Source organism: Caretta caretta, chromosome 11 (assembly GCF_965140235.1).
Source record: "Caretta caretta isolate rCarCar2 chromosome 11, rCarCar1.hap1, whole genome shotgun sequence".
NCBI lineage: Eukaryota > Metazoa > Chordata > Testudines > Cheloniidae > Caretta > Caretta caretta.
This window is the reverse complement of record NC_134216.1, coordinates 34,615,565-34,640,741: the sequence shown is the minus strand read 5'-3', so window position 1 is coordinate 34,640,741 and position 25,177 is coordinate 34,615,565. Positions and strand designations below refer to the sequence as shown.

The 25,177-nt window shown below is 40.6% G+C and overlaps 1 protein-coding gene across 1 annotated transcript; it reads right to left on the bottom strand.

Moving 5' to 3' along the window:
- Window positions 1–624: 624 nt before the first annotated feature.
- On the bottom strand, window positions 625–21,982 carry GCA (grancalcin). The gene is made up of 8 exons (XM_048868490.2): window positions 21,823–21,982; window positions 18,338–18,511; window positions 10,433–10,502; window positions 9,368–9,411; window positions 8,923–9,070; window positions 5,670–5,783; window positions 5,175–5,233; window positions 625–2,774 (listed from the first exon to the last, which is right to left on the bottom strand). The coding sequence occupies exons 1-8, from the start codon at window positions 21,844–21,846 to the stop codon at window positions 2,748–2,750; spliced, it is 660 nt and encodes a 219-aa protein (XP_048724447.1). The 5' UTR covers window positions 21,847–21,982; the 3' UTR covers window positions 625–2,747.
- Between the last annotated feature and the right edge of the window lie 3,195 nt (window positions 21,983–25,177).

Here is a 25,177-nt window from a genome sequence, read left to right as displayed (position 1 = left end):
ACACAGTAGCACTGCAACAACACAGCTTTGGGCAACGTACCATTTCTCATGCAACAATACAACTAACTAAATTTTACTGGCAGAGTTAAATTCTTCTCATTTACCTCCAAGCAAACCCCACTTCAAAAAAAAAAAAAAAAAGTTGTGCAGATGTAACTGAAGGCAGAATTTGGCCTATTCAATCCATACTGAATCTTTGTGACTATGCACAAATAGGAAAGAACCCAGCCTGGCTTTCTGATTCCAGGTGGAAGTTGTGGGGAGTCAGAGAAAATTCCCTTTTTACTTGTAAATTAACCAAATGTGATCCAGATTTACTGCGATGTAAATAGACATGAAATGCAGACATGCCACACTTAGGGACTTTCCAGAAGTATGAATACTTTAAATGGGTAATTTCTTGCTGACCTAGAAGACTGTCAGATGTCCTGTCCCATGATCACACCGATTTTGCATTTCCTTTATATACACAGATTTCATTAGTAAAGACCAACATTTTCTTTAGATTTGTATGTATGTGTTGCATTTGACCACCCAGGATCCGCTAATCAACTATGCCTATTTAGTGTATATTGATTTTTTGGAAAAAATTATGCTTGGAAAAAGGACAATGTGACAAAAATATTGTCTGTAAATATTTTAGTTTAATAAGGGCAAAGATAATATACAGAAATAAAATCCACTGTGGACTCATAAGTGATCATGACAATAAATTTTACTTCTACTGTTCAAGAGGAGCACATCCTGGACCCTGTAAATTGCATGAAAAATACTATGGAGAAGTTGCTTTCCTCACTGTAGAGCTATGTATGACTAGTAGATGGAATTGTATTATCCATAAGAAAGCATTTGCTACTTGGCCTTTCAATGCCCATTTGGGATGTTTTGGGATTATTAATGAACACAGAGTGCAGCTATGCTCTTTGGAATGGAAGTTGGATGGACTAAATTAAGACATCCCCTAGGACTGATTTGCCTCCCTTGTCATTTAAAATGTACTATGATTCCACTTGAATATAGAATTGTAAAGCTGGATTTTTTTAAAAAATATTTGGCAGACTTTTTAAACCAAGATGAAATGCATCATTTATAAACTGTAGCATCTCCTGTAACATAAGTTTTTGTACGACAAATGTATGGCAAGCTATTTGAATGCCTATTTCTTTAAAAAAGAACTCAAAGATGACTTGGAAAATTGTTCACTGTTTACAAATAAAAGTACATGTACACAAATGAGTATATTCAGTATCTTTACAACAACATGAAAACTTATTGGCAATAGGTCTAAACCTGCACAAAAACTGTTTACTTATTTCAGTCTTGAACAGCAGGATATGCAAATATTTAGTTTGTTACAGATCTGAAAACTTACTTCCAATAGTTACTATAATGCAAATACAATTAAGAGGGATCCAAAAAGGTTGAATACATTTCAGTATCAAAAATATTCAGCAAAATCATTCTTAAATTGTTATGTTTAGTAGTATACTTGTGACACTATGGGAATAGGTGTAAGAAGCACAGAATTACATACGACACTGTTCATTGGCAAAATGTATACACGCGCGCACACAACAGAACAACAAGACTAAAAGTGCCTTGTTTGTCATGAGAAAAATATTTCCATAAATTCCTAACCACGGAGCACTCTCAATGCATCACAGTAAGTCTCCACTTCAAGCATGACATGAACATAACTTCCAATTTAACCCCTGCTAAGGTTTGTTGTTGAAGGATACAGAACCTAGAATGGCTGTGGATTACAAAATTTGGGATTGAACAAAACCAACAGAAGTTTGATGAGATATAGAGTTGATCATGGTTGTGATCCACTCATTACTTCGCTGTTAGATGCACTGCTAAAATATCCTAGCAAAATAAGGACCTGCTTGAGTAATCCCCTAATCAGACTTCTGTTCACTGGGTTATTTTCTTAAGGGAATTTTTTTGATCTCAAAATGGAATAGGTTTACCAATTTGAGGGTCTACTGGGAGTCAATTTTTACAGAATAGGTGAAGACTTTAAAGCTTTCAAACTAAAAGGGAAGTGAACTCTATGAAGACTCGCAATAGTTCCTTAAACATTTTTTTTGCTTTCTGCATGTTGATTAGAAGAGAGGGTCTCAACTTTTACTCAACAAGAACTGTCCATAAATAAATTCTTGGAAGAACAATTTGTAACAGTCTGCCTTAGAAAAATCTATTGCAATGAGTCTGAAGAATTTTACCTAATAACTTGTTTTAAGTTGTGTTTCTGGTGGAATACTGAACTAGTGTCACCAAGCAACTAGAATTCCTCAGAGTATGACATCTGAAACAACGTACTTTGATGGTCACATGAAATACCTACATTAGTTTAGATTAAAAACCAGGATGTCTGATATTCTGCTCATGTATGCAGTCTAAATACATATAAAAATGAAATGGTCTATGCTTGCAACTCTTGCAGCTGTTACAAGCAAAAAGTTTGTTTAGTCTTCATTAAGCTTGAGTGCATAACAACAGGGTACTCGTCTGGAATTATGCATGTACATATAAAGAGTATGCTTCTGAAAAATAACAAAATGAAAAAAAATTATTGCTCTCAACTGTGCACTAAAATCAAAACATTTGTTCAAAGTGGATGTCGTAAAGGGCAGAAAGATGGGGGAAGTCTGCTACAGCTTCAATTCACAGCAGGTTCAGTTAATTTCTTCTCAGGAGAAGACTTCACAGGTCGGAGTCTATATCCTTTAGCAGCCTTCCACTCAGATTGCCATGGTACACTGCAAAAACTAGAAGGGAAAAAAAAAAGTCAAGGTAGCTAACACTCCGCACACACCACCACATTGGGAAATGAAAACAATTGGAATACTACAAATTATCAGGTCATCTAAAGAGTTCAGAAATTGTCTGTCTTGGTTTTGTCAGGGTTTTTTTTTTGGGGGGGGGGGGAGGGGAGAAGGGGGGGTATGGAGAAAAGAAAAATGAATGCCTAGAAGAAACTGTGGGAACACAACTTGGGACTTGTCTACTGGATGAACAAATGCTTAGAAGCGTTCAAAGAATTTGAAAGGAGTAAAATGAGAGATTTGTTTTGTTTTTAAATTTTCAGCATTAAAGACTTTCAAATTGCTACATCTGTACTATTAACAATGCATACAACACTATATAATGTCATGTATGCTTATGATGCTAAGTCAGTGCCACATAGGTAACAGATGACTGTTATAAAGTCTGCTGCAGTTTCCACGGTAAACATCTGATGAAGTGAGCTGTAGCTCACGAAAGCTCATGCTCAAATAAATTGGTTAGTCTCTAAGGTGCCACAAGTACTCCTTTTCTTGTTACAATCTAAGAGTCTGATCCTGCAAACATTTCCTACTGGATGTTAGTCCAATGAAGTCAATGGACATACTTTCAGTAGTAATTACTACTCACAGCCCATGAATAGACAACGCAAAACATATTAAGCCCTCAGCTCTGTGAAGACTTATGCACGTGCTTATCTTTAAAGATATGAGTAGTCCTACTGAGTTCATCTTGTGCTTAAAATCTTTGAAGGATTAAGGTCTTAGATTACAGAGTGGCCATTACAGGAGGGGTGTTTTTAGTCATTCTTTGGAGGTGAAGGTACAGGAAAGTTAACATGAATGCAACCAAAGAGTTTATTATAAAAAAACATTTCTGATAAGTAAAATTTAAACATGCAGCTCGAGTCAGTCATTTGCAACAATAATGTTTTAGAATCATAGATCATAGAATATCAGGGTTGGAAGGGACCTCAAGAGGTCATCTAGTCCAACCCCCTGCTCAAAAGCAGGACCAATCCCCAATTAAATCATCCCAGCCAGGGCTTTGTCAAGCCTGACCTTTAAAACTTCTAAGGAAGAAGATTCCACCACCTCCCTAGGCAACGCATTCCAGTGTTTCACCACCCTCCTAGTGAAAAAGTTTTTCCCAATATCCAACCTAAACCTCCCCCACTGCAACTTGAGACCATTACTCCTTGTCCTGTCCTCTTCCACCACTGAGAATAGTCTAGAACCATCCTCTCAGGTAGTTGAAAGCAGCTATCAAATCCCCCCTCATTCTTCTCTTCTGCAGACTAAACAATCCCAGTTCCCTCAGCCTCTCCTCATAAGTCATGTGTTCCAGACCCCTAATCATTTTTGTTGCCCTTCGCTGGACTCTCTCCAATTTTTCCACATCCTTCTTGTGGAGTGGGGCCCAAAACTGGACACAGTACTCCAGATGAGGCCTCACCAATGTCAAATAGAGGGGGACGATCACGTCCCTCGATCTGCTCGCTATGCCCCTACTTATACATCCCAAAATGCCATTGGCCTTCTTGGCAACAAGGGCACACTGCTGACTCATATCCAGCTTCTCATCCACTGTCACCCCTAGGTCCTTTTCCGCAGAACTGCTGCCTAGCCATTCGGTCCCTAGTCTGTAGCTGTGCATTGGGTTCTTCCGTCCTAAGTGCAGGACCCTGCACTTATCCTTGTTGAACCTCATCAGATTTCTTTTGGCCCAATCCTCCAATTTGTCTAGGTCCCTCTGTATCCTATCCCTGCCCTCCAGCGTATCTACCACTCCTCCCAGTTTAGTATCATCCACAAATTTGCTGAGAGTGCAATCCACACCATCCTCCAGATCATTTATGAAGATATTGAACAAAACCGGCCCCAGGACCGACCCCTGGGGCACTCCACTTGACACCGGCTGCCAACTAGACATGGAACCATTGATCACTACCTGTTGAGCCAGACAATCTAGCCAACTTTCTACCCACCTTATAGTGCATTCATCCAGCCCATACTACTTTAACTTGCTGACAAGAATACTGTGGGAGACCGTGTCAAAAGCTTTGCTAAAGTCAAGAAAGAAACAATACATCCACTGCTTTCCCTTCATCCACAGAACCAGTAATCTCATCATAGAAGGTGATTAGATTAGTCAGGCATGACCTTCCCTTGGTGAATCCATGCTGACTGTTCCTGATCACTTTCCTCTTATGTAAGTGCTTCAGGATCGATTCTTTGAGGACCTGCTCCATGATTTTTTCCGGGGACTGAAGTGAGGCTCACTGGCCTGTAGTTCCCAGGATCCTAGTTCTGTGTAATCAGGTCAGCCTTGACTTTTCATATAGTCCCAACAAATTTGAGTATTTTATTTAGAGAGATACTTACATCATCATATACAAAATTCACATATCCCTGTTGCATGTTGTCTCGTCTCCGGAAGAAATCTTAGAAAAGAATAAAATAAGTAAATTGGAGCTTTGCAAAACTCCGAAGTATTTAATGTAGACCCTAAATGTAAGTTTGGTTGGCAGTATTACCTTGTCAAACATTTCTTTTGTCGTCCCCCCGCCCCCCAGCAAATTTGTCACTTTTGAACCTGTTTAACATTTCATACTTCTTTCCTTCCACATTCTATCTAAAAACTTACAGTAGAAAAGCAAAATTACTTTCTAGGTATCCTGAATACTGAACAACTATTACTAAAAACACTGAAGACAATTACATACAAAATAAATTTTAAAATGTAATCTTAAGAATTGTAAAAGATTTAAGAATTATAAGAATAATCTTTACACTACAATTACAATTTTTAGATGAGAAAAAATTAGAACGTAAACTCTGGACTGCATATCTATTTCAAAAAATAGAAAACCCCCATACCTGTCAATGCCCGTAATTTCACACAGCAAGCCACATAGTCATCAAAAAAGATTTTGCCATTCTTGCTATAACGTTTTACAATAGCAGTTAGTGTTTGCGGGCTTAATCTGTAACCTAAAAGACCAAAAATAGGAAGTTACAGCCTATAATGTTACGACTTTTGCAACAGTTTGCTGGATAATCTTTGGAAAATATGACTATTGAAATAATAATTACTATACATCCTGTACCGCAGTCAATGCAGTTTATAGGGCACAGTGAAGGAGTGTTCATATGCAGCAGTGAAAAAGTTCAAATTTTCCGACGTTAGAACGGTTCTATTATACACTGTGTGCCCATCCTGAAATTCATCTGAAAGGACAACTTCAGACATCATCATGAACACTCAAGACATTTAATCTTCCTCTTAAAAAGTGGAGATTAAGCAAATAAACATACTAAATAAAAACAAGGAGGAGTCCTTGTGGCACCTTAGAGACTAACAAATTTATTTGGGCATAAGCTTTCGTGGGCTAAAACCCACTTCCTTATGCCCAAATAAATTTGTTAGTCTCTAAGGTGCCACAAGGACTCCTTGTTGTTTTTGCTGATACAGACTAACACAGCTAACCCTCTGAAACCTGTCACCATACTAAACAGAGATACTAGTTCTGTGTAATCAGGTCAGCCTTGACTTTTTAGCAAAAGTAGCCAGAGGGTGGCTTGTGGACATTTTTAACAAGGCCCAGGAGTAAAAGGATGTTTAGCATCTACTGCCTGTTTGCCAGTTCACCTACCAATTGCTCTATTTGGAACATACTCTGCACTAGTATTATTAGAAGTATCGGGGGTAGTCCTCATATCTATTCTAGTGACAGAGGACCCAACCACATCAGCCACACCACCAGAGGCTCATTCACCTGCAAGTCCACTAATGTTATATATGCCATCATGTGCCAGCAATGCCCCTCTGCCATGCACATTGGCCAAACAGGACAGTCCCTACGTAAAAGAATAAATGGACACAAATTGGACATCAGGAATGGGAACGTACAAAAGCGAGTCGGAGAACACTTCAATCTTCCTGGACATTCTAACACAGATTTGAAAGTAGCTATACTTGAACGAAAAAACTTCAGAAACAGACTTCAAAGAGAAACAGCAGAACTAAAATTCATTTGCAAATTTAACACTATTAATTTGGGCTTGAATAGGGACTGGGAGTGGCTGGCTCATTACAAAAGCAGCTTTGCCTCTCCTGGAATTGACACCTCCTCATCTATTATTGGGAGTGGACTACATCCACCCTGATCGAATTGGCCCAGTCAGCACTGGTTCTCCACTTGTGAGGTAACTCCCTTCTCCTCATGTGTCAGTATATTTATGTCTGCATCTGTAATTTTCACTCCATGCATCTGAAGAAGTGGGGTTTTTATCCACAAAAGCTTCTGCTCAAATAAATCTGTTAGTCTGTAAGGTGCCACTGGACTCCTTGTGGAATTAGAGTATCTTGACTGAACTCGGAGCCTTCTCCAAGAAAAAGTGCAGCATGCCCAGACAGCATGACTCTCCACTGTACAAAGAGTAGTTTCTGTGCTTTAATGCTGCTTGACAGGTTGGAGAAGGGAAAAGTAGACACACACACAAAGGCAAATGAAGAAAAGATGAGAGGATTACAACACCAGCCTGCCAGAAACATCATGAACATGAAGTACTGCCTCTAGAAAAGTAGGTTCCTGTGCCTGACCGTTGTAGGACCAACACAGCATGTTCTAGACCCCCCCCTTTCGTAACTTCAGCAAGTGTAAACAGAGACTCAGAGGAAGAAGAGAGAGAAAAGAATCTTATTTAGGTATATAATGTTTACTATTTTTTTTAAAGTGTATGCAATTTGGAAGTTTTCAAGCAAGAGGCCAGAGACATCTCATACAGGATTCAAGTCTCTAGCAAATTCAGTTCCCCTTGGCATTTATTCTTTCCCTTCTTCCTGTCATTCAGAAGAAAGTGTGGGTATGCCGATACTGCTAGCACTGCTAAAAACAGCAGCGTAGATCTGGCAACACAGGCTTTGCTATGGGTTAGGTTGCATTGCTGAAGACCATGCCCCAACATCTATACTGCTATCTACGACAGTACTTGTGTGGGTATATCTACCTCAGCTCCAATCATACCCCCTACTTAGTAGTGGAGTCAGTGTCTATCTAACAGACTCGAGAGTAACTAGGAAGCTACTAACTTCCACCTTCTACCTCTATTCAAAAATTAACTTAGCAGCAGCTGCTAACGGTTGCAGCCCAGAGACTTAAGGATAGATTGTAATATCCCATGCACATGCACAAAATGACTATTACTCCAAACAACTGGAGCACTTTGATTCACAAGAGCATTAGCCTTTCCCACTCAGCGGGAAATGGAACATGCTAGCTATACACCAGGGTTCCAGAAATACAGTTTAACAGAAAGCCTTTTTATGCCAGTGCAGTGTCTGGCACTGGTTCCTGATTTACTATTGTTGGCTAGCAGCAGCTATGATAAAGATTTGTATAACTTTTTTTACAATGGGGTATTCTAGATGAAGAGCAACTTTTAGTCACTAATCTTTAACAACCTGCCATCAAAGGGGAAGCACACAGGCTTATGTGCATCTGCCCTATAAGATGGGCTAGGTTCATCATAGAGTGAGTGAGAGAGAGAGAGAGTCTCTTTATACTCTGCTGAAATGGTGTGCCCCAGAACATATTTTGCACCTCATTGGGAAGACTTTTGCCCATGACTCCTCCAGGAGCAGAATGTACTGAAAGTCTTCCGTTCCCTCCTCTACCCCAAATAGATGTATTAGCCCTGTGTATGCCAATATTAAGAAGTGCTGCATCTAAAAACTTGTGAAAATTAACAGTGTTCAGTACTGAATATGGCATTTATTTTAAGAGGGATTTCCTGTCTCCTCCCAATCTTCAAGGATGTGTGTCCAGATGACCAATCTTTCCATCTGAAGATGGCTGTATACAGCTCTCTATAAAGCTTATCGACACTATTTCTGGGCTAGCCAGGAAGGAAGGAATACTTAGTTGATAGTGAGGAGTTCCCAGAAATGAAGCATGGTACCTGTACAACACTCCTGGCAAGCCCTATATTTTGACCCCATAGGTAGCAACACAATTCACTGCAACCTTCCATATTCTACATGCTGCATCCTTATAATTAAAGTTGTAATATATATTGCATTAAATAGAACAAACAGGAGGTTGCAGAAGTTTTTGAAATGCTAACTTACCCATAGCTGCAATGACTTGACCCAATTCATGAAGTTCTACGGTTCCACTTCGGTCTTGATCAATCATCATGAAATTTTGCTTCCAGGCATTAAGAGCTGCCCAGAGTTCTTTGAATTCATTAAATCCCATTTTTCCTGTATAATCTCTCTGATGAAGTTTTGTTAACAAAAATAACTTAATACATTAAAACTAAGTAACTTAATAGGACAAACCAAATTATTAAACATATAATTTCAAGTCACATAAGGCAGTTTGACTTCTAACCACCCTGACAATACTAAAACAACCAATTTCTGTGCAACATTAAAAATGAATGGAGCCCAAGGATAGTGTTCTAAAACATTAGTTTAAAAATGTTTTGAAATTCTAGTTTCTTCTCAGGATTATTTATTGGTTTAAACTGACATTAAGACTACAGTATAGTCTACATTTTTCCAAGGATACATCCATCAGGGAGATCATAATTCTGCATGTTTCCAAACTGAATGCTGAAAAATAGTCAAAGATTGAATCAAAACTAGATTAATTTTATTTTGTAACGAATGCAGTTTCAGTGACACTAGTCAACACATGAGTTAATTTGCTTTTGCAAGAGATTTTGAAAGCTCACCAGGAAAAACAAAATCAAGTAGGGGATGGCTAAAAGGACATGAAGACATTTGCTTCTACACTACTAGTTATTTAGGCCATGGGTTAGATGTGGATAAAATGCAGGACACTACATTGCTTTTTAGCATCTACTGAGCCAGGAACTGGTGACCCAACTCCTGTCCTTAATGGAGAGTATTAATTCAGTATCAGCAGGGAGAACAAGGATTAAACAGGTGTGGAAACCAAATTACCATCTCAACTCAATATCTCAAGGTGAAGGCACATTTGGTAGGCCAGTGTAGGAAAGCTTGCTCTACTACTAGGCTATGCATGTCAAATACACAATAATACTTTAAGAACAGTAAGATTTGGAATTAAAATTATTCACCCATAAAGCAAAGGTAGTTTATTTTGATTCCAGGAGTTTTATTAAATCCTTATAACAAAATAAGACATTATTTTGCCTTCTGAATAAGGGTTTTGGAATGTGTTGTACTCGAGACCCTACCTGGTCTCTAACCATATGCCATCTCATTCAAAGGGATTACAAAGCATGGTCCATGTCTTGGGAGGGGATGAGCACCCACCAGAGCCCAAGCCCTGTGATTGCAACTGTTTTCATATTCTGTTGTGTAAGAGGGAAAGCGTGAGAAATTCAAATTAAAGTGCACTGGAAACACTGTACAGATGAACTAGCACAAACGCTGATCTTCAGGATTGGCATTAGCAGGGCTGTGCCATTTATTTAAGGTGCACAGAAAGGACACATGCCAGCACAAAGCGGAAATCTGTGATAAGGAAGGAAATGAAAGAGGTACACAATGGGAGAGAGGGAATGCTCCTTGAAGAACAGAAATTCCAAAATATCATCCACAGATTAAAAGAGAAAGTGTACAGTAACAACATTCAAAGTCTTACGAGAATAGGTCCCACTGATTCCAGACTGTGTTAAGCATCTCTGTAGTTCCTCTGCATCCACTTCACCATCCTGTAGAACAGAGTGCATAGGTTTGTGGTCATGGACACTTATCAATACAAATCCATGCAAAAATGAAGTGTCAGTGAATAATCTAACAGAAGACAAATGAATTAGTTCATTATAACTATGTAAAGATATTTAATACTTAAAAAATTAAAAATACTACAAAATGGTGCCTCATCTAAATCAAGAGTCTGCAGCACTAAAGTTAAATAGAATTCCTTGCTTATAGCAATTACATGGAATCCTATCTTAGCAACAGTAATTAAATGGAATCCTATCTTAGCAACAAATACCTATTTAAAATGAGCCTTCAGCAGCAGTTAAATTACAGTGATATTTTCTGATAATTAGTATAGAATTTTCATATAAAGTTGCAGACAATTCTATCAAATAATTGGTTAAGGTGTTTTCTGCATTTATTTCTATTTTGTTCATGATTTTAATGAGAGCCTTCTAGAGTATCAGAGCCTCCATTCTGAAACAAAGTATTAAAAAGGTCCTTTTCTTTTGCCCATCACATTTCCCATTATATGTCAGGGGTCCCCTGTAGTTTTGCTGTTCCTTGGTTGATGTACACAATAAAACTGACATTCTGACCATTTTGTGGTCAAAGAAGCTATGATGCTATTAACAGCAGGGATGTTATTCCCAGTGCCCTGGCAAAATTCCAATTTGGGTAGTTATATTCGAACTACCTAAATCCTTCCACAGTTCAGTTGGATACCTATTCCTCACTTACTGTGCTAAGCTATTGTATAGTGTTGCTGTGCAGTTTTAAACAGCTTTCAGATGTTTCGCTTTTTAGAAGAATACAAACTCTTCAAACTGAAAAAGAAAAAAGAGCTGCCATGTTCCACACCGAAGGCGGTGATAGCTGCATTTCAGTAATGGGTCAAGTTATTCCAGAATCAATATAGTCGATTGTGCTGCACAGTGCTTTAGAATCCTTCAGGTTGAAAGGCAATAAAGAGGGATATGATGCTGTCCGATGACTGACTGTTGAACATACGTGACATGTGACTATGCTAGACATGCTTTTTCTATCAGCCAAGTATCACTTTGTCTGTTCCCTCGTGTTCCTCTGCTCTGTTCCTAGCATTCTGTTCTCTCAGCATCTCCACAGAGCACTTCAAAAGAAGGATATTAAAATAACCCCAAAAGCTTGCTTATTTCATTGCCAGCACTGATTATCGCTAGTAAGATGCAAGTAAGAGCAACATAAAAAGGTGAATCTGAAAGCTAAACATCCCATATAGAGGTGTGCAGATCAGCCCTCTGAACACCCAAGACCAAAAGGTAACACAAGCTCTCAAAACCTCCACATTTTATCCTCTAAAAAGGAGTCTCCAAAAAACAAGATCTCAAGAAGCAAGTGAACAACAGGAAAATCATCTTGGGAAAAAAAAATACAAAAAACACACACACAACAAAGGACTTTAAACAAGATTCTCTAGGCTTCACTGACAGCTTTGTAGAAAGGTTTAATCAGCTGGCCTTCCACTCTGTCTTAGAGCTAGAAACTTATAGCAGCAAGCTATGTTTTGTGGCTAGTTAGTAAGTATAAATGGCTGACACACTGAGCAGATCTTGTATCAGGTGGAATGATATCTCCATGAAAGGACAAGCGGCACTTTTCACTGTACTTAGGTATACACTCTAAGTAACTTTTTGGAAGAGCCATGTTACAGTTCTAGGATATTATGATTGGCCAACATAAACAGTTAAATAAGGAAATCCAGCATGCAAGTCAAATTATTTTAATGCTACTACATCTTACGCTAAAATTTGGTTTTATAAAACAAATAAAATTAAACATGAGCTGTAAAATAGGAAGAACCAATTTTTGGTGAGCTTGTCCCATGAACAGATAGAAGTTAAATCTGAGAGAAAATATTGTAAGACCCATTTTTCTTGTTCCTTGCCCTGCCATTCTTTATACTGCCTTAAGGGTAAAGCCATGAGGATAGCACATTCAGGGAAACTCCCCAGAAGCAAAGCAAAATTAGCCCATCCTGGTAAGATTCATCTTGTTCCTGCTTATATCACTGGATTTCATGCAGGAGCAGAGGTGACAGTCTCATCTTGAAGGGAGTGGGAAAAGAAATATGTTCTATTTGCAGCTCTCCATGGAGGACTGAATTTCACCCATCACTGTGTTACAGCAGGGGCTAGTAACACTGTGTAGACTATGTAGACAATCACATGCTCTTCATCAATCCTCACCTGCCTGACTGAGGAGCAACACTGGCAGGCTCTAAAGTAAAAGTGATCAGCTCGATTAAGCTGCAAGAATCTCCACAGCATGGAGCCTTTATCCTCAAATGGGAAAAAGGACATTTTTCAATGGGTAAGCTCACACAAAAAAAGAAGGGTGAAGAAAAAGAAGGGAACTGAATAGCTTAAATTTTAGTGAGGTGAATATTATATTTCTGAATCTCATTTACTAGTCATATCAACAGTACAATGAAAGTCAGAAATACAATTTTCCCCTTTTGCCCTCCCCACCAAAAGCAATTCAATCCCCATGTTTCTGTGAATTTCTACCTGCTCAGTTCTTTGAGAGTCAAGGCCAGCGCTTCCATCACCCCACTGGTCTTGCTACATGGTAGATGACAGACTGTGGTTATGTGCCTCGTACTTCAGGAGTGAATGTGTATTCCCCCTACAAAAAACTAAGTTTACTATAGTATTATACTTGAGAATTTAAAAAAAAAAAAAAAAAAAAGGAAAAGGAAAAACTCTCTAAAAAGTCAGCAAGTGCTCAGTTAAGATTCCAAAAGGAGCTCACAAAAACTGTAACTCAGCCCCTTACCCACATGTCTTACAATAAGGGCTTTTGTTACATAGTTACACAAATACACATGCATGCAAGAAAGAGACCAATATATATGTTTCAAGATTTGTCATATTGCAAAGCATACTGCACTTGGAACAGAGATATGAAAAAGAGTGGACAACAGAAGACCTCTTTGTTAACCGTAATCTACTTTTACTTACGGATGTAAAATTTCTGAAGATAAATTTGGAATAGAATTGATTTTGACAGCAAAGACAATGCAGGTTTGCACACTGACGCGACAAAGTTTTCTCACTATCCCTTGGTAGACAACAGTGAAAGAACCAAGCTATTTCTGTGTTATCAGAGACAAACAATACGAACATGCTAAATCTGTTGAGTTCCATAGCTCAAAACCAGCTCATCCAATAGTCATGAAACTCGAGACCACATTTTTAGGCTGATACTAACCAGGAGAAACTTTATCTTAAACACATTTGAGAAAATTAGAATGTAAAAACACAAGGAATGGAATGGCTCCTGCAAACTTCGCTAGGAGGTATTCATGATTTCAAAATAAAGCATGCTATCAGGAGGCAAGCAGGGTGGCTTGCCCGTAGCTCAGCCAGGTTCCAACAATGCTTATGTATAGAATACACTCATCCATCAACCTCTCTATTTTGGAGTTTGTCCACTCTGTTTAGGGACTATGCAAAACTGTGTCCTTCACCAAGTGTGATCTTCGCTTCCTCTGAGGCATGCATGATGCAAGCTTGACTGTTATGCCTATAAACCGAAGTTTTGATTCAATCTAGCTTTGAATTCACTCTAGCATGCTAGAGGACACTAAACTAAAGATAATACTACCGATGAGCTTGGCTGACAAAACAAGAAATGATCTTTAGCAAAAATTATTTATGGAGACAGATTCCTCAAAGGTACTGTAGAAAGAAATCTTTTACACTAAAAGTTTGAAATAATTTGAGCTTTGGACAAAGATTTCCTTTGCCTAGTTCAATTTCATGTGAGTATCAGGATAAAGGGAAACCCACAATTTTGGGAAGGGAGGAGAGTTTTAATTCTGAGTTTTTCTCAGCTGCCAATCCAATTAACTGCATAACCTAAACTGGCAGCTGGGGAAAAAAAACCACAATACCCACTCTAAAATTAAGCAATGACCTTTTCTCACCCACTATTTAGGTTTTGTGCATTTCTTTTGTATAGTCATCTTACCATGATACTGTGTAAGAGCCTAAACAGAAAAGGGGAATATTCAGCCCCTCTCTTTCTATTTCTCCACTTTTAGGGGAGAAGACAAGTGGCATATTAGCATATCCATTTTTATTTTTTTAACCTTTTCCTTTCTTCCCTTCACCAAAAACACAATTACTCACTGAGGAGTCAGATGCAGGTGCTTCTCCTAATCTGTTTATGCCTCATCACACTCTCCCTCACATTTTTGGGCCTCTGCCTTGAATCATGTCTCAGCCGCATGTCTCGTGCCTCTGGAACAGTGTGAAACTGATAGAATCCTAACTCGTGTCACTGCTGCTCCTGCTGAAGACATGCTATGGGTCAAATCCTGCTCTCACAGAAGTAAATGGCAAAACTATCATCTCTCCATAATGGCTATTATAAAGTCACAAGCTATGCATTTAGGCCCCAATCCTGTACCTGGATCTGTGTAGGTATGGATCCCTATGCCTGAGCAAAACTGCAAATAATTCCAGGAGAACCAAATGGAACAGGTCTTTCTGAGCAATACCCAGAGTGGTTTAAAAACAAAAAAACCCCACAAACATTTTTCCTTTTAACTCAGATTGTGTATTTAGATTTTTTTTAAAACTGTATTTAAAATTATGACAGCTTACATTAAGGTCTAAATGTACTACAAGTCATTAATCATTTAAATTAAATTAAAAAATATGAAGTTTTAAAAACAGTCAAACCACTGAACTGGTGAAAGTCACTAGCTCAGCACCTGGAACCAGAGTTTGTTCAAGTGCTAAATCAGCTTTTCACACCAGTAACCTCCACCGAGAATATTTTTTTCATTTCAGCTTATTCAACTAGTTCAGTTCAATGATTAGTCATTCAAAGTTAAGAAACCAACTGGGAGTTGAAAAAGCAGTCAAGCTTATTTTCCTCTTCCAATCTATGAATAAAAACTAGGTGTGAGGACAAGTTCTACTACAGTAGAACCTCAGACTTATGAGCATCTCGGGAATGGAGGTTGTTCATAACTCTGAAACGTTTGTAACTCTGAACAAAACGTTATGTTTGTTCAAGTTTACAACTGAACATTGACTTAATACAGCTTTGAAACTTTACTACGCAGAAGAAAAAAGGCTGCTTTCCCTTTTTCCCCTCTGTAGTTTACATCTAACACAGTACTGTACTGTATTTGCTTTTTGGTCTCTGCTGCTGCCTGACTGCGTACTTCCAGTTCCAAATGAGGTGTGTCATTGACTGATCAGTTTGTAACTCTGGTGTTCGTAATTCTGAGGTTCTACTGTAGTTCTAAAATCTTGAAGGACATGGTGACTCGAAACAATCACTTCAATCGCTAAGGATAATACTTCCTAGTTTTAAATGCATGGTTTTTTTATAATGTTTTTCCCTTATGTATCCAGCACATACAAGGTTTAGTTTTACCGAACTAATCAAACAATTTTAAATTTTGGACATAACTGAATTCCAATTTCCATCCAAATACAGCTGGGCACAAATCACTTGTAAATAAGAAATACACCATTCACCATTTTTAACATAAAAGTGTAAAACTTAGGAATATGAATGTATGTTAAACCACATAATTGCTTAAATCCTCCTGGTCAGCACATGAGTATCAAATTTAGAGTAATGGCCATATTTAGTTGCAAATCAACGTGTTTTAATGGCTACCAAAAAATGAGAATCAAAAATGTCTTTAGGAAGATAACCATAAAAACCACAAATGCAAAACAAGATTACCACTGATGTAAATCAAGGTTTCCTGCTTGCTGATTTAAATCAATCCACCCTGGTTATACCGTATCTTATCAGTCCGAGTACTAATCCAGTGACCAGACAGAAAGTGAGTTTTAGTTTACTGCTCCCAGCAGCACCAAATTTATGTTGCATGCCCCAACCAGTCAAACAGTTCAGACAGGTTTGCAATTCAGAGATAAACATGTGGGTCCTTCTGGCCTGTAATCAAGGAGACTGAATGTTTTTGCAAGGGAAGTCATGAGTGTCCTGGTTGAGGCAATTTAATTATGAAGTCTTAATATGCCTTTGCTAATATATTTTGGATATGTGTTATCCTCCTAGGAAATGTCATGTCTTAAGCATGTTTGAGAAGGAAGAGAACCAACGGTGATCAAGTATTGCTCAGGGATCACATACAGCTACACAGCAATTTTAATATAATGTGGACCCTTTACTCAGGAATGCATTAAAAATGTCTGTGTTGCTCTAAGCGCTGCAGCTATTTTACAGTGTATCCATCTGCTCCTGCTTCCACAGGTTAGTAGGGACAAAGGCAGGATATGACTCATCACAAAACAGAAAAAGTGGTGTTCTGCACCAAAAAGAAATAAAGGATAAAAGATGGTTAGGTAAGCAGAGTCAAGGCAGCACAATGCATCTTAAAGCAGAAGTCAATAGACAAATTGAGTTTCACAGCCTCAATCTGTAATGACTGTGACTTATGCCAGAAGAAAAAAAAAAAAGCAGCTCCTGTAATCTAGAAGAGAAGATTACTCACCTGGACCTGGAGATCTTCAAATACATTGCCTCTGCAGTTCCACGTTCTTAGGAATGTGCATGTTGGCAGCACAAATCCCAAATCATCTAGAGAACAGTAACCTGTGGGGCCATGCACATGCCCTCTGTGAATCCTTGTCAGCCCCCACTTCCCCCTCCCCCCACATTTTTACCCCAGATCACACTGTAGAAACTTCCTGGTTCTTATTCCTTACATTACTTGATCATATATTGTGCTGTTGCTGCCATTCGCATTACAGAAGCATAATGCAGATTGGGACATGGTATCTATTTTCACTCCCACCCAATAAAATAGCCATGTATACATTATTCTCAGTGTTTAATACCCTTATTTTATACTAGATAGCTCTTCAAAGCCATGCAATAGCATGCTGGCTCAATAAGCCAGTTAAACGTGACTAGATTTGTATTTGTCTATCCTCCATCACCATCTTACTATCTTCCATCACCATCTTGCACTCCTGTATCAATAAGAGATACCGTTTGGATAGTAATATGTGACCGAGGAACTTAAATATCAGATTTAGGACCTCAGGTTAAAAGAAACACTTGAATACAATTCAGGCAGCATCCATTTTAAAGACCCAAGTCCCTTGGGATTCTACTTTAAGATGCCATGTTCTTGCACTCCTTCCCTTTCTACTTTGTTCTGTATGAAAGCACCAAAATCAGTTTAATGAGAATCCTGGTCTGGTCTCAGACACCACTTGAACAGGATTTTAGTGTTTCATTTTACTACCTGCATATAAAACTGTAGCACAATACTATAAAAGTGGCCTGGACAGAGAGATCGAGGGAAACCATCACCTTCACTTCAGGAGGCAGTGAAAACATGAATATGGAATACTTATTATTCTATTAATAAAGATTTGTATAAGTCTACCAAGTCTGCAAAAGTTTAACAGGCTATTATATTATTATTTTGGGGGATGGAGGACGCAGTAATTGGTTCTTCTTCCTTGAGACAATCACTGGTATTTTTTAAAATGTCTATATTTCAAGCATGTAGAACTGTAAAGTTTGTTCTTCAGGTTAAGAAAGTATTAATGAAGGATGAAAGCTTGTTTACAGCTCACCACTGACATTAGGCTTTATGCTACTAGTCACGAACAACACTGTTCAATTAACTGAGGAGAGGGGGGACAATCCAATTTTACCTGGTGAGACACAATTCCGACTATGAGAGCTTTAATAATACTGTTCTGAGCAAGCCGAGTGTTTTTCTTTCACAGAAAAAACAGACTTTGCTAGGTCGGTCAACTCACAAGGCTTAATTACATTGCATACACTACCGTACCTGTCCAGCGATAGCAGCGAAGTAAGTCCACATAGGGTCAGCAGCAGCAGAATAAGTACCAGAATATGCAGAATATCCAGAGTATCCTCCATGAGGCATATTTGGTACTGCTCCTGGCATTGGCTGTCCCACTGTCATTTGCATTCCAGGCATCTGACCACTGTAACCTCCATACTTTTGTGAAAAAGAGAAATATTTCAGTGTCATCAGCAGCTCAATCTATAGTAACAGACTTCCATTTACAAAGTCGTCTTATTCATGATGTACTTTTATTAAAATGCCCATTACACAGCCTAATTCAAATAACCGTACCACCTCAAATTCATTGGTCATATATTCAAACACTGACACATTATCTGCCCCCCCTTTTTTTAAATTATTAAAAGAAGGTACCCATATGCTGTGATCACACAACACTTTCTCATTCAGAGTTTTTAGAATAGTTCTAAAACTAATACTTTGCTACCTGATTGCAAAAGGATAAATTGTACTACCAAAGAAATGTTATATGAGAAATTAAATTATTTTTCCAAAGAGAAATGGCAGTTGTTAGTGGATCTCTTTTAAAAATGAGGTATAAAACAGAATATGGACACTTTTTTTTGCAGAATTTAGTAACTAATTCCAGTTTGGATAAATTCTAACCATCTAATCCTCCCTGCAGTTTCCATTAAATATTATATTCTTCACTCCTGTGCTAAACTGATTAGTTATTTAAATCAGTCATACAGACTGTTTCAGCAGTCTTGACAGGTTGAGCAGAGAAACTGTATTGTGATGTTGAAATGGGTGGGGCTTTATTTGACTACTAAAATAATGCTTAGAAGTGATTTTTATTTGTATATAGCAGAGGTCCTCATCCTCCAATAAGCACTCATTTTTATTACTACCATAAGGACTACCTTCAAAATGAGAGATTTTTTGTTCTGACACTGACTTATTAAAGAGTGGGAGGAAAAATATAATGAACATGCTAATTGCTTTTTGCTCATCAATAGAAACGGAAAGGATTTTCCAAAATAATTCAGCACCAGATCTCAGGCAAATGCCAATGCCAAGGCAACTAGGGGGTGAGAGACAGGAGACAGAACTGGAAGCTGAACCATAGCCCCTCTGAGAAGGGAATGAAACCAACTCTGCACATTGATGCTTCAATAGAAAGTTCTGGCATAAAAATAGAAGACTGCAGAGGCAGCTGTCAATACTGGATACTTCTTTTAAAGGCAGCTTAGAACGGCTCCAAAGAATCCATCCTCTGTATAATATTTCAAAAGTAGTATCATATCCAAAGAAAGCAATGAGGATACCCTACCCATCAGAATCCCAAGTAGCAGCTCTCATAGCTATGGTACTACCTGTGTTTCACTGCCTACTCAGGTTTAGTTCTGATGACCCTCTGTTGTGACACAGGGATGGCAAGGCCAAAATTAAGTGATGGGTGATGCGACTCCCATGCATCATGTCACAATACTACTCATTCAATGCTGGTCCTACTCCCTCATCATACCAGAGGGGTTGTAGAACCAAACCTGAGGGGACAGCTCCTGCACCAGAGCTACCCGCAGGGGCCTGCCTTGCCCCACTTCCAGCTGCTCCTGTACCCTCTCAGGAACGGGGAAGGTCACTGCACCAGGCTCAAAAGGTGGGGACGGAGCATGGTGCGGTCTCAGCAGGCCAGGTACTGGGGTCAGCAGAGGCAATAGGAATGGCATCACAGGTTTATAACACATACCATGGGAAAAACTACTGAGCTCCCTACAAACTCACAGAAGTAGCTCCATATCTGTACAGGGCCATTTTGTAAGTGGGTGTGCTTCCTGTTGCAACATCACCACTCTCTGGTAGTTTGTGAGGGTACTTCAGGCTCCATGATTATTCCAGCCCTATACAAACTAGGACAGTCAGAAAGGCACTCCTTGCCAGAGCAGTCTGTGGCGATGGCCACGAGAAGCGAAAGTCCCAACTGCTTGCCACGATAATTTGGACTGTATTTAAAGAGCAAAATGAACAGGAGTACTTGTGGCACCTTAGAGACTAACAAATTTATTAGAGCATAAACTTTCATGGGCTACAGCCCACTCCATCGGATGCATAGAATGGAACATATAGTAAGAAGATTATATATATATTATCCACAGAAGATGGAAGTTGCCATACAAACTGTAAGAAGCTAATTAATTAAGATGAGTTATGAGAAACTGCTGAGCTTGAATTAATATGCAAACTAGATACCATTAAGTCTGCTGCAGTTTCCACAGTATGCATCCGATGAAGTGAGCTGTAGCTCACGAAAGCTCATGCTCAAATAAATTGGTTAGTCTCTAAGGTGCCACAAGTACTCCTTTTCTTTTTGCGAATACGGCTGTTACTCTGAAACTTGGGTTTGAATAGAGACTGGGAGTGGCTAGGTCATTACACATATTGAATCTATTTCCCCATGTTAAGTATTCTCACACCTCCTTGTCAACTGTCTAAATGGGCCATCTTGATCATCAATGCAAAAGTTTTTTTCTCCTGTGATAATAGCTCATATTAATTAATTAGCCTCTTACAGTTTGTATGGCAGCTTACACACACATACAGAGAAGGTGGATCTATATCTATCTACTTACTATATGTTCCATTCTATGCATCCAATGAAGTGGCCTGCAGCCCACAAAAGCTTATGCTCTAAATCTGTTAGTCTCTGAGGTGCCACAAGTACTCCTATTCTTTTTGTGGATACAGACTAACACGGCTGCTACTCTGAAACCATTTAAAGAGCAGTGACGCAAAGGTTAGAGGCCCCGCAATCCCAGTTCTCCTTCTCCGACAGCTACTCACTGAAACTGGCTCTGCCTGTTAAGGTGCGACAGGCTTGTTCTGAAAGAAACTTATTATGCAAGGCACATTTTCTGTTTCACACCAGGGCCCCTGGCCAGCCCTCGAGCACCAACTTCCGACTCTTGACCCCTCCCGCGTGCTCCACCCCACGAGTGGGTGCGTGCGGCCGCTCTGTGCAATCGCCCTGCCTGGTTTCCCATGCTACCGCTAGAGGCGTCGCTCGAGGCCCAGGGCCGCGCCTGCCCGGGCCTATCCGCGGACGCTGCTCAATACCGGGAACGGCACGGCACGAACGGGTGACGAGAGCCCCCTCGGCCGGGTCCCCGCCCGCGCAGGCTGCCCCCAGCACCGCGGGGTGCCTGCCACGCCCGGCCGGCGCGGTGGGGCCTGCCCGCCTCGGCTCGAGCGATCGCTCCCCCCCACGCCTGCGGCGCTGCGCCCGCCCAAGGGCACGGCAGCTCCGAGGGGCTGCTGGTCCCGCCGGCCCCCGTGGGCCGGGAAGGCCCAGCCCAGGCTCGGCCCTTTGTCCCGTGCTGACGCGCAAGGCCCGCAGGCGGCAGGGCCTCACTCTGCCCTCTCCCCGCGCAGCCCACAAGGGGCGACGCCGGAGCTCTGTTCAGGGGGCCGGGGCCGGTCCCGGTCCCCTCGTCGCAGCGACTCACCGCTCCGAACCCCGGGTAGGCCATGGCGGAGACACGGGCCGAGCCGCTGCCGTCACAGTTCACAGGCCCGGGAACCTGCTGCCGCTGCTACGCCGCCGAGTCACCCCGCCCGATCGCGGAAGCTCGGAGGAGCCAGGGCCTCTGAGTCCTGCCATTGGCTGGCGGGCTCCCCGCCCCCTTCTGTCGTCAGGCCTCGTGGGGGCGGGGCACAACTCCCCTCCCCAGTTTGTGCAGGTCCGGCGGCAGGGAGCGAGCGAGAGGAAACGTTTGTGGGGCGGGGGAGAGGCGTTGGGAAGGAGGAGAGGGGCGGGGCGTGGGGGAGGGGCGGCCGGGCTGGCTGGCTGTCGGAGAATTTCTCTCTCCGTTGTTGCACTGCGGACCGGAACTCAGCGAGACCCGAGCCGGCGCAGACGGCAGCTGTGGCTGCGCGGAGACGGGCGGTGGCTGAGCCGCTGCTCTGCTGGGGGAACCGGCGGAGGGCGAGGCTGCGCTGGGGGATTTGAAAGGTGGATCAGAAGGGCAGCAGTGGGTTTTTGGCTGGTATTTAAACAAGGGCGGATGATCTGTTGCCCTCTTGCGCCGAGATGCCCTTTGAAGCGTTGGGGCCTGTAACATCCTCAGTTTCAAAATCAAAGCTTGGGCTGGAAATGTTTTTCCCTCCTGTTCGTTATGAGGAGAGGCTGAGGGAGCTGGGATTGTTTAGCCTGCAGAAGAGAAGAATGAGGGGGGATTTGATAGCTGCTTTCAACTACCTGACAGGGGGTTCCAGAGAGGATGGCTCTAGACTGTTCTCAATGGTATCAGATGACAGAACGAGGAGTAATGGTCTCAAGCTGCAGTGGGGGAGGTTTAGATTGGATATTAGGAAAAACTTTTTCACTAAGAGGGTGGTGAAACACTGGAATGCGTTACCTAGGGAGGTGGTAGAATCTCCTTCCTTAGAGGTTTTTAAGGTCAGGCTTGACAAAGCCCTGGCTGGGATGATTTAACTGGGAATTGGTCCTGCTTCGAGCAGGGGGTTGGACTAGATGACCTTCTGGGGTCCCTTCCAACCCTGATATTCTATGATTGATTCTATGATTCTTTCAGTTATGATCGTTACTGAAGCCATGAGAGAAAACAAAATATTCTTTTGAATTTGTTTAATTTTTGCAGGTGACAGCACTCTGTACTTAATCCGAGGCCCCTGCTGTTTATGTTGGCCTTTCAACCAGCAGTAGGGAAGAGGGAACATGGAAATGTGTTTCTACAACCATGAAAATTGACTGGGGGATTCAGGGACTTGTTTAGCAACTGAGACTATTTAACTTTTTTTAACTGACTCAATTTCAGGTGTCCCTTTAATATTTGTAAACACTTTGAGCCCATACAAATATACTTGTATTATACACGTCAAATACTCTTGGCCTGATTCTCCACAGCTCTACACATTGCATGGTCACTATCTGTGCAAAATAGGCAGAAGGCCTGGTCTACGTATACAAGTTGTCCCAATGTAATTCCTTACGCCTGCACACTTTCTAACCTAAACAAAAGGACACAATTGTGCAGATCCCCACCACAACTACCCCCTGCTCTGGATTTCTCTACACCCAACTGGGGCCCTGCCCCATTGATCTGTAGCAATCTGGGATGGCAGGCTTTCTTATTGCCATTGCCATCACTTCTCAGCTCTGAAAGCAGGTCTCACTCTAGTGTTATGACAAGGTAGGCCGGGCAAGCTTGGCACACCACTCAGGAATGTGGCCTTTCAGGTTCTGACATTCTGCAGCCACTGCTGATTGTCCCAGGTCTCTATAATGATTCAGCATTTCTTGTACTGAGTGCAACTGCTCTGAAAATAGATCAAACACAAATTCCTGAACAGCTTCAAAACATGGAGTTCTCCTCAGGCAACTCCTTCCACGTCCAAATTCATTTAGTTAGCACTTCTGGATCAGTCAGTGAGAATTCTGTCCAGTATAACAGGATAGGCTTTCTTGTCACAATAATGGACTGCTGCATTCCTCTGTGTTTAGGGTTGTGAGCAGTTTGGAAAGGAAATGGGGACCAGCTGAGTTCTGAAATATGGTGGCAGGAATAATAGGTAATTGGCCTCTATTCCCACAATTCATTCAGATGCCAGCAGATATCCTACAATATACCATGAAAATGAGATCCATTTTTCCCTTACCATCGAAGACTGCCTTTAGGCTAAAGGTTTATAAACTGCTTTGAGATGTTTTGATTAAAGGAGCTACAGAATTGCAAACATCTCTTTGCTGTGAGCCAGATTCTTCCATCCTTACTCAAATAGTCTCATTGGGGAAAAGATACTACTTAACATAAGGGTGACAGAATCTGGCCTTTTCTTACAGTAGCTACACTTACACTGGATTCTGGGTGTTTGATTTACTTTTAGTTGCTTTAGATGTCCTTTGTGTGCGCGCCAGCGACCATCTACACTTACTAAGAGAATAACATCACTCTTGTATAAACCTTCGAGAATGTATTTGATGACATTTGTGAGCATAATGAAAGTAGTCAGACAGTTTGAACAGAGTGGTCTTTGCTCTTAGATTTTTTTTCTTCCTTCATTCTCTTGATTTTTTTTCTTGGGGATTAAGCACCTGAATCAATAGATGGAATTACACAACAGAGAAAGAGTTTGCAGGGAGGGAAATTAAACAATGTATATCATTTACAAGTTTCTCAAGAGAAAGATGTCATGAAGAAAAATGAAAATATGTAGGAAAGGGATAGTGAAGAGCTTTAGACTCTCATGAGGAAAAGGGAAAATTGACAAAAAGGAAATGGGCAAAGTGAAATGAAAGCAAAATCCTGTGAATAAGGGAAAGAGAAACAGAAAATGGATCATGATCAAAGAAAAGACACAAAACACTAGATGTGTGTACTTTTGAAGATTTTTGCTGTAATGCAAAATTTTTTAGATCAACAGAAGGTCAAATCATTAACACAGTTTTCCTGCCCATGTGTCATAAATATAAAGGGAAGGGTAAACACCTTTAAAATCCCTCCTGGCCAGAGGAAAAACCCTTTCACCTGTAAAGGGTTAAGAGGCTAGGATAACCTCGCTGGCACCTGACCAAAATGACCAATGAGGAGACAAGATACTTTCAAAGCGGGGGGGGAGGAACGAAAGGGTTCTCTCTGTCTGTGTGTTGCTTTTGCCAGGAACAGAAAAAGAATGGAGTCTTAGAACTTAGTAAGTAATCTAGCTAGATATGCATTAGATTCTGTTTTGTTTAAATGGCTGATAAAATAAGCTGTGCTGAATGGAATGTATATTCCTGTTTTTGTGTCTTTTTCTAACTTAGGGTTTTGCCTAGAGGGATTCTCTATGTTTTGAATCTGA

Bases quoted from the DNA above. Each gene is read 5' to 3' on its own strand.
- GCA (XM_048868490.2), bottom strand. From the start codon at position 21,846: ATGGCCTACCCGGGGTTCGGAGCG. The intron at 5,234-5,669 runs GTATGGGGGTTT...TTCTTTTCTAAG, and splicing joins GAAATTACGGGCATTGACAG to ATTTCTTCCGGAGACGAGAC. The intron at 2,775-5,174 runs GTAAGTATCTCT...TTTCCCTTCTAG, and splicing joins TGAATTTTGTATATGATGAT to TTTTTGCAGTGTACCATGGC.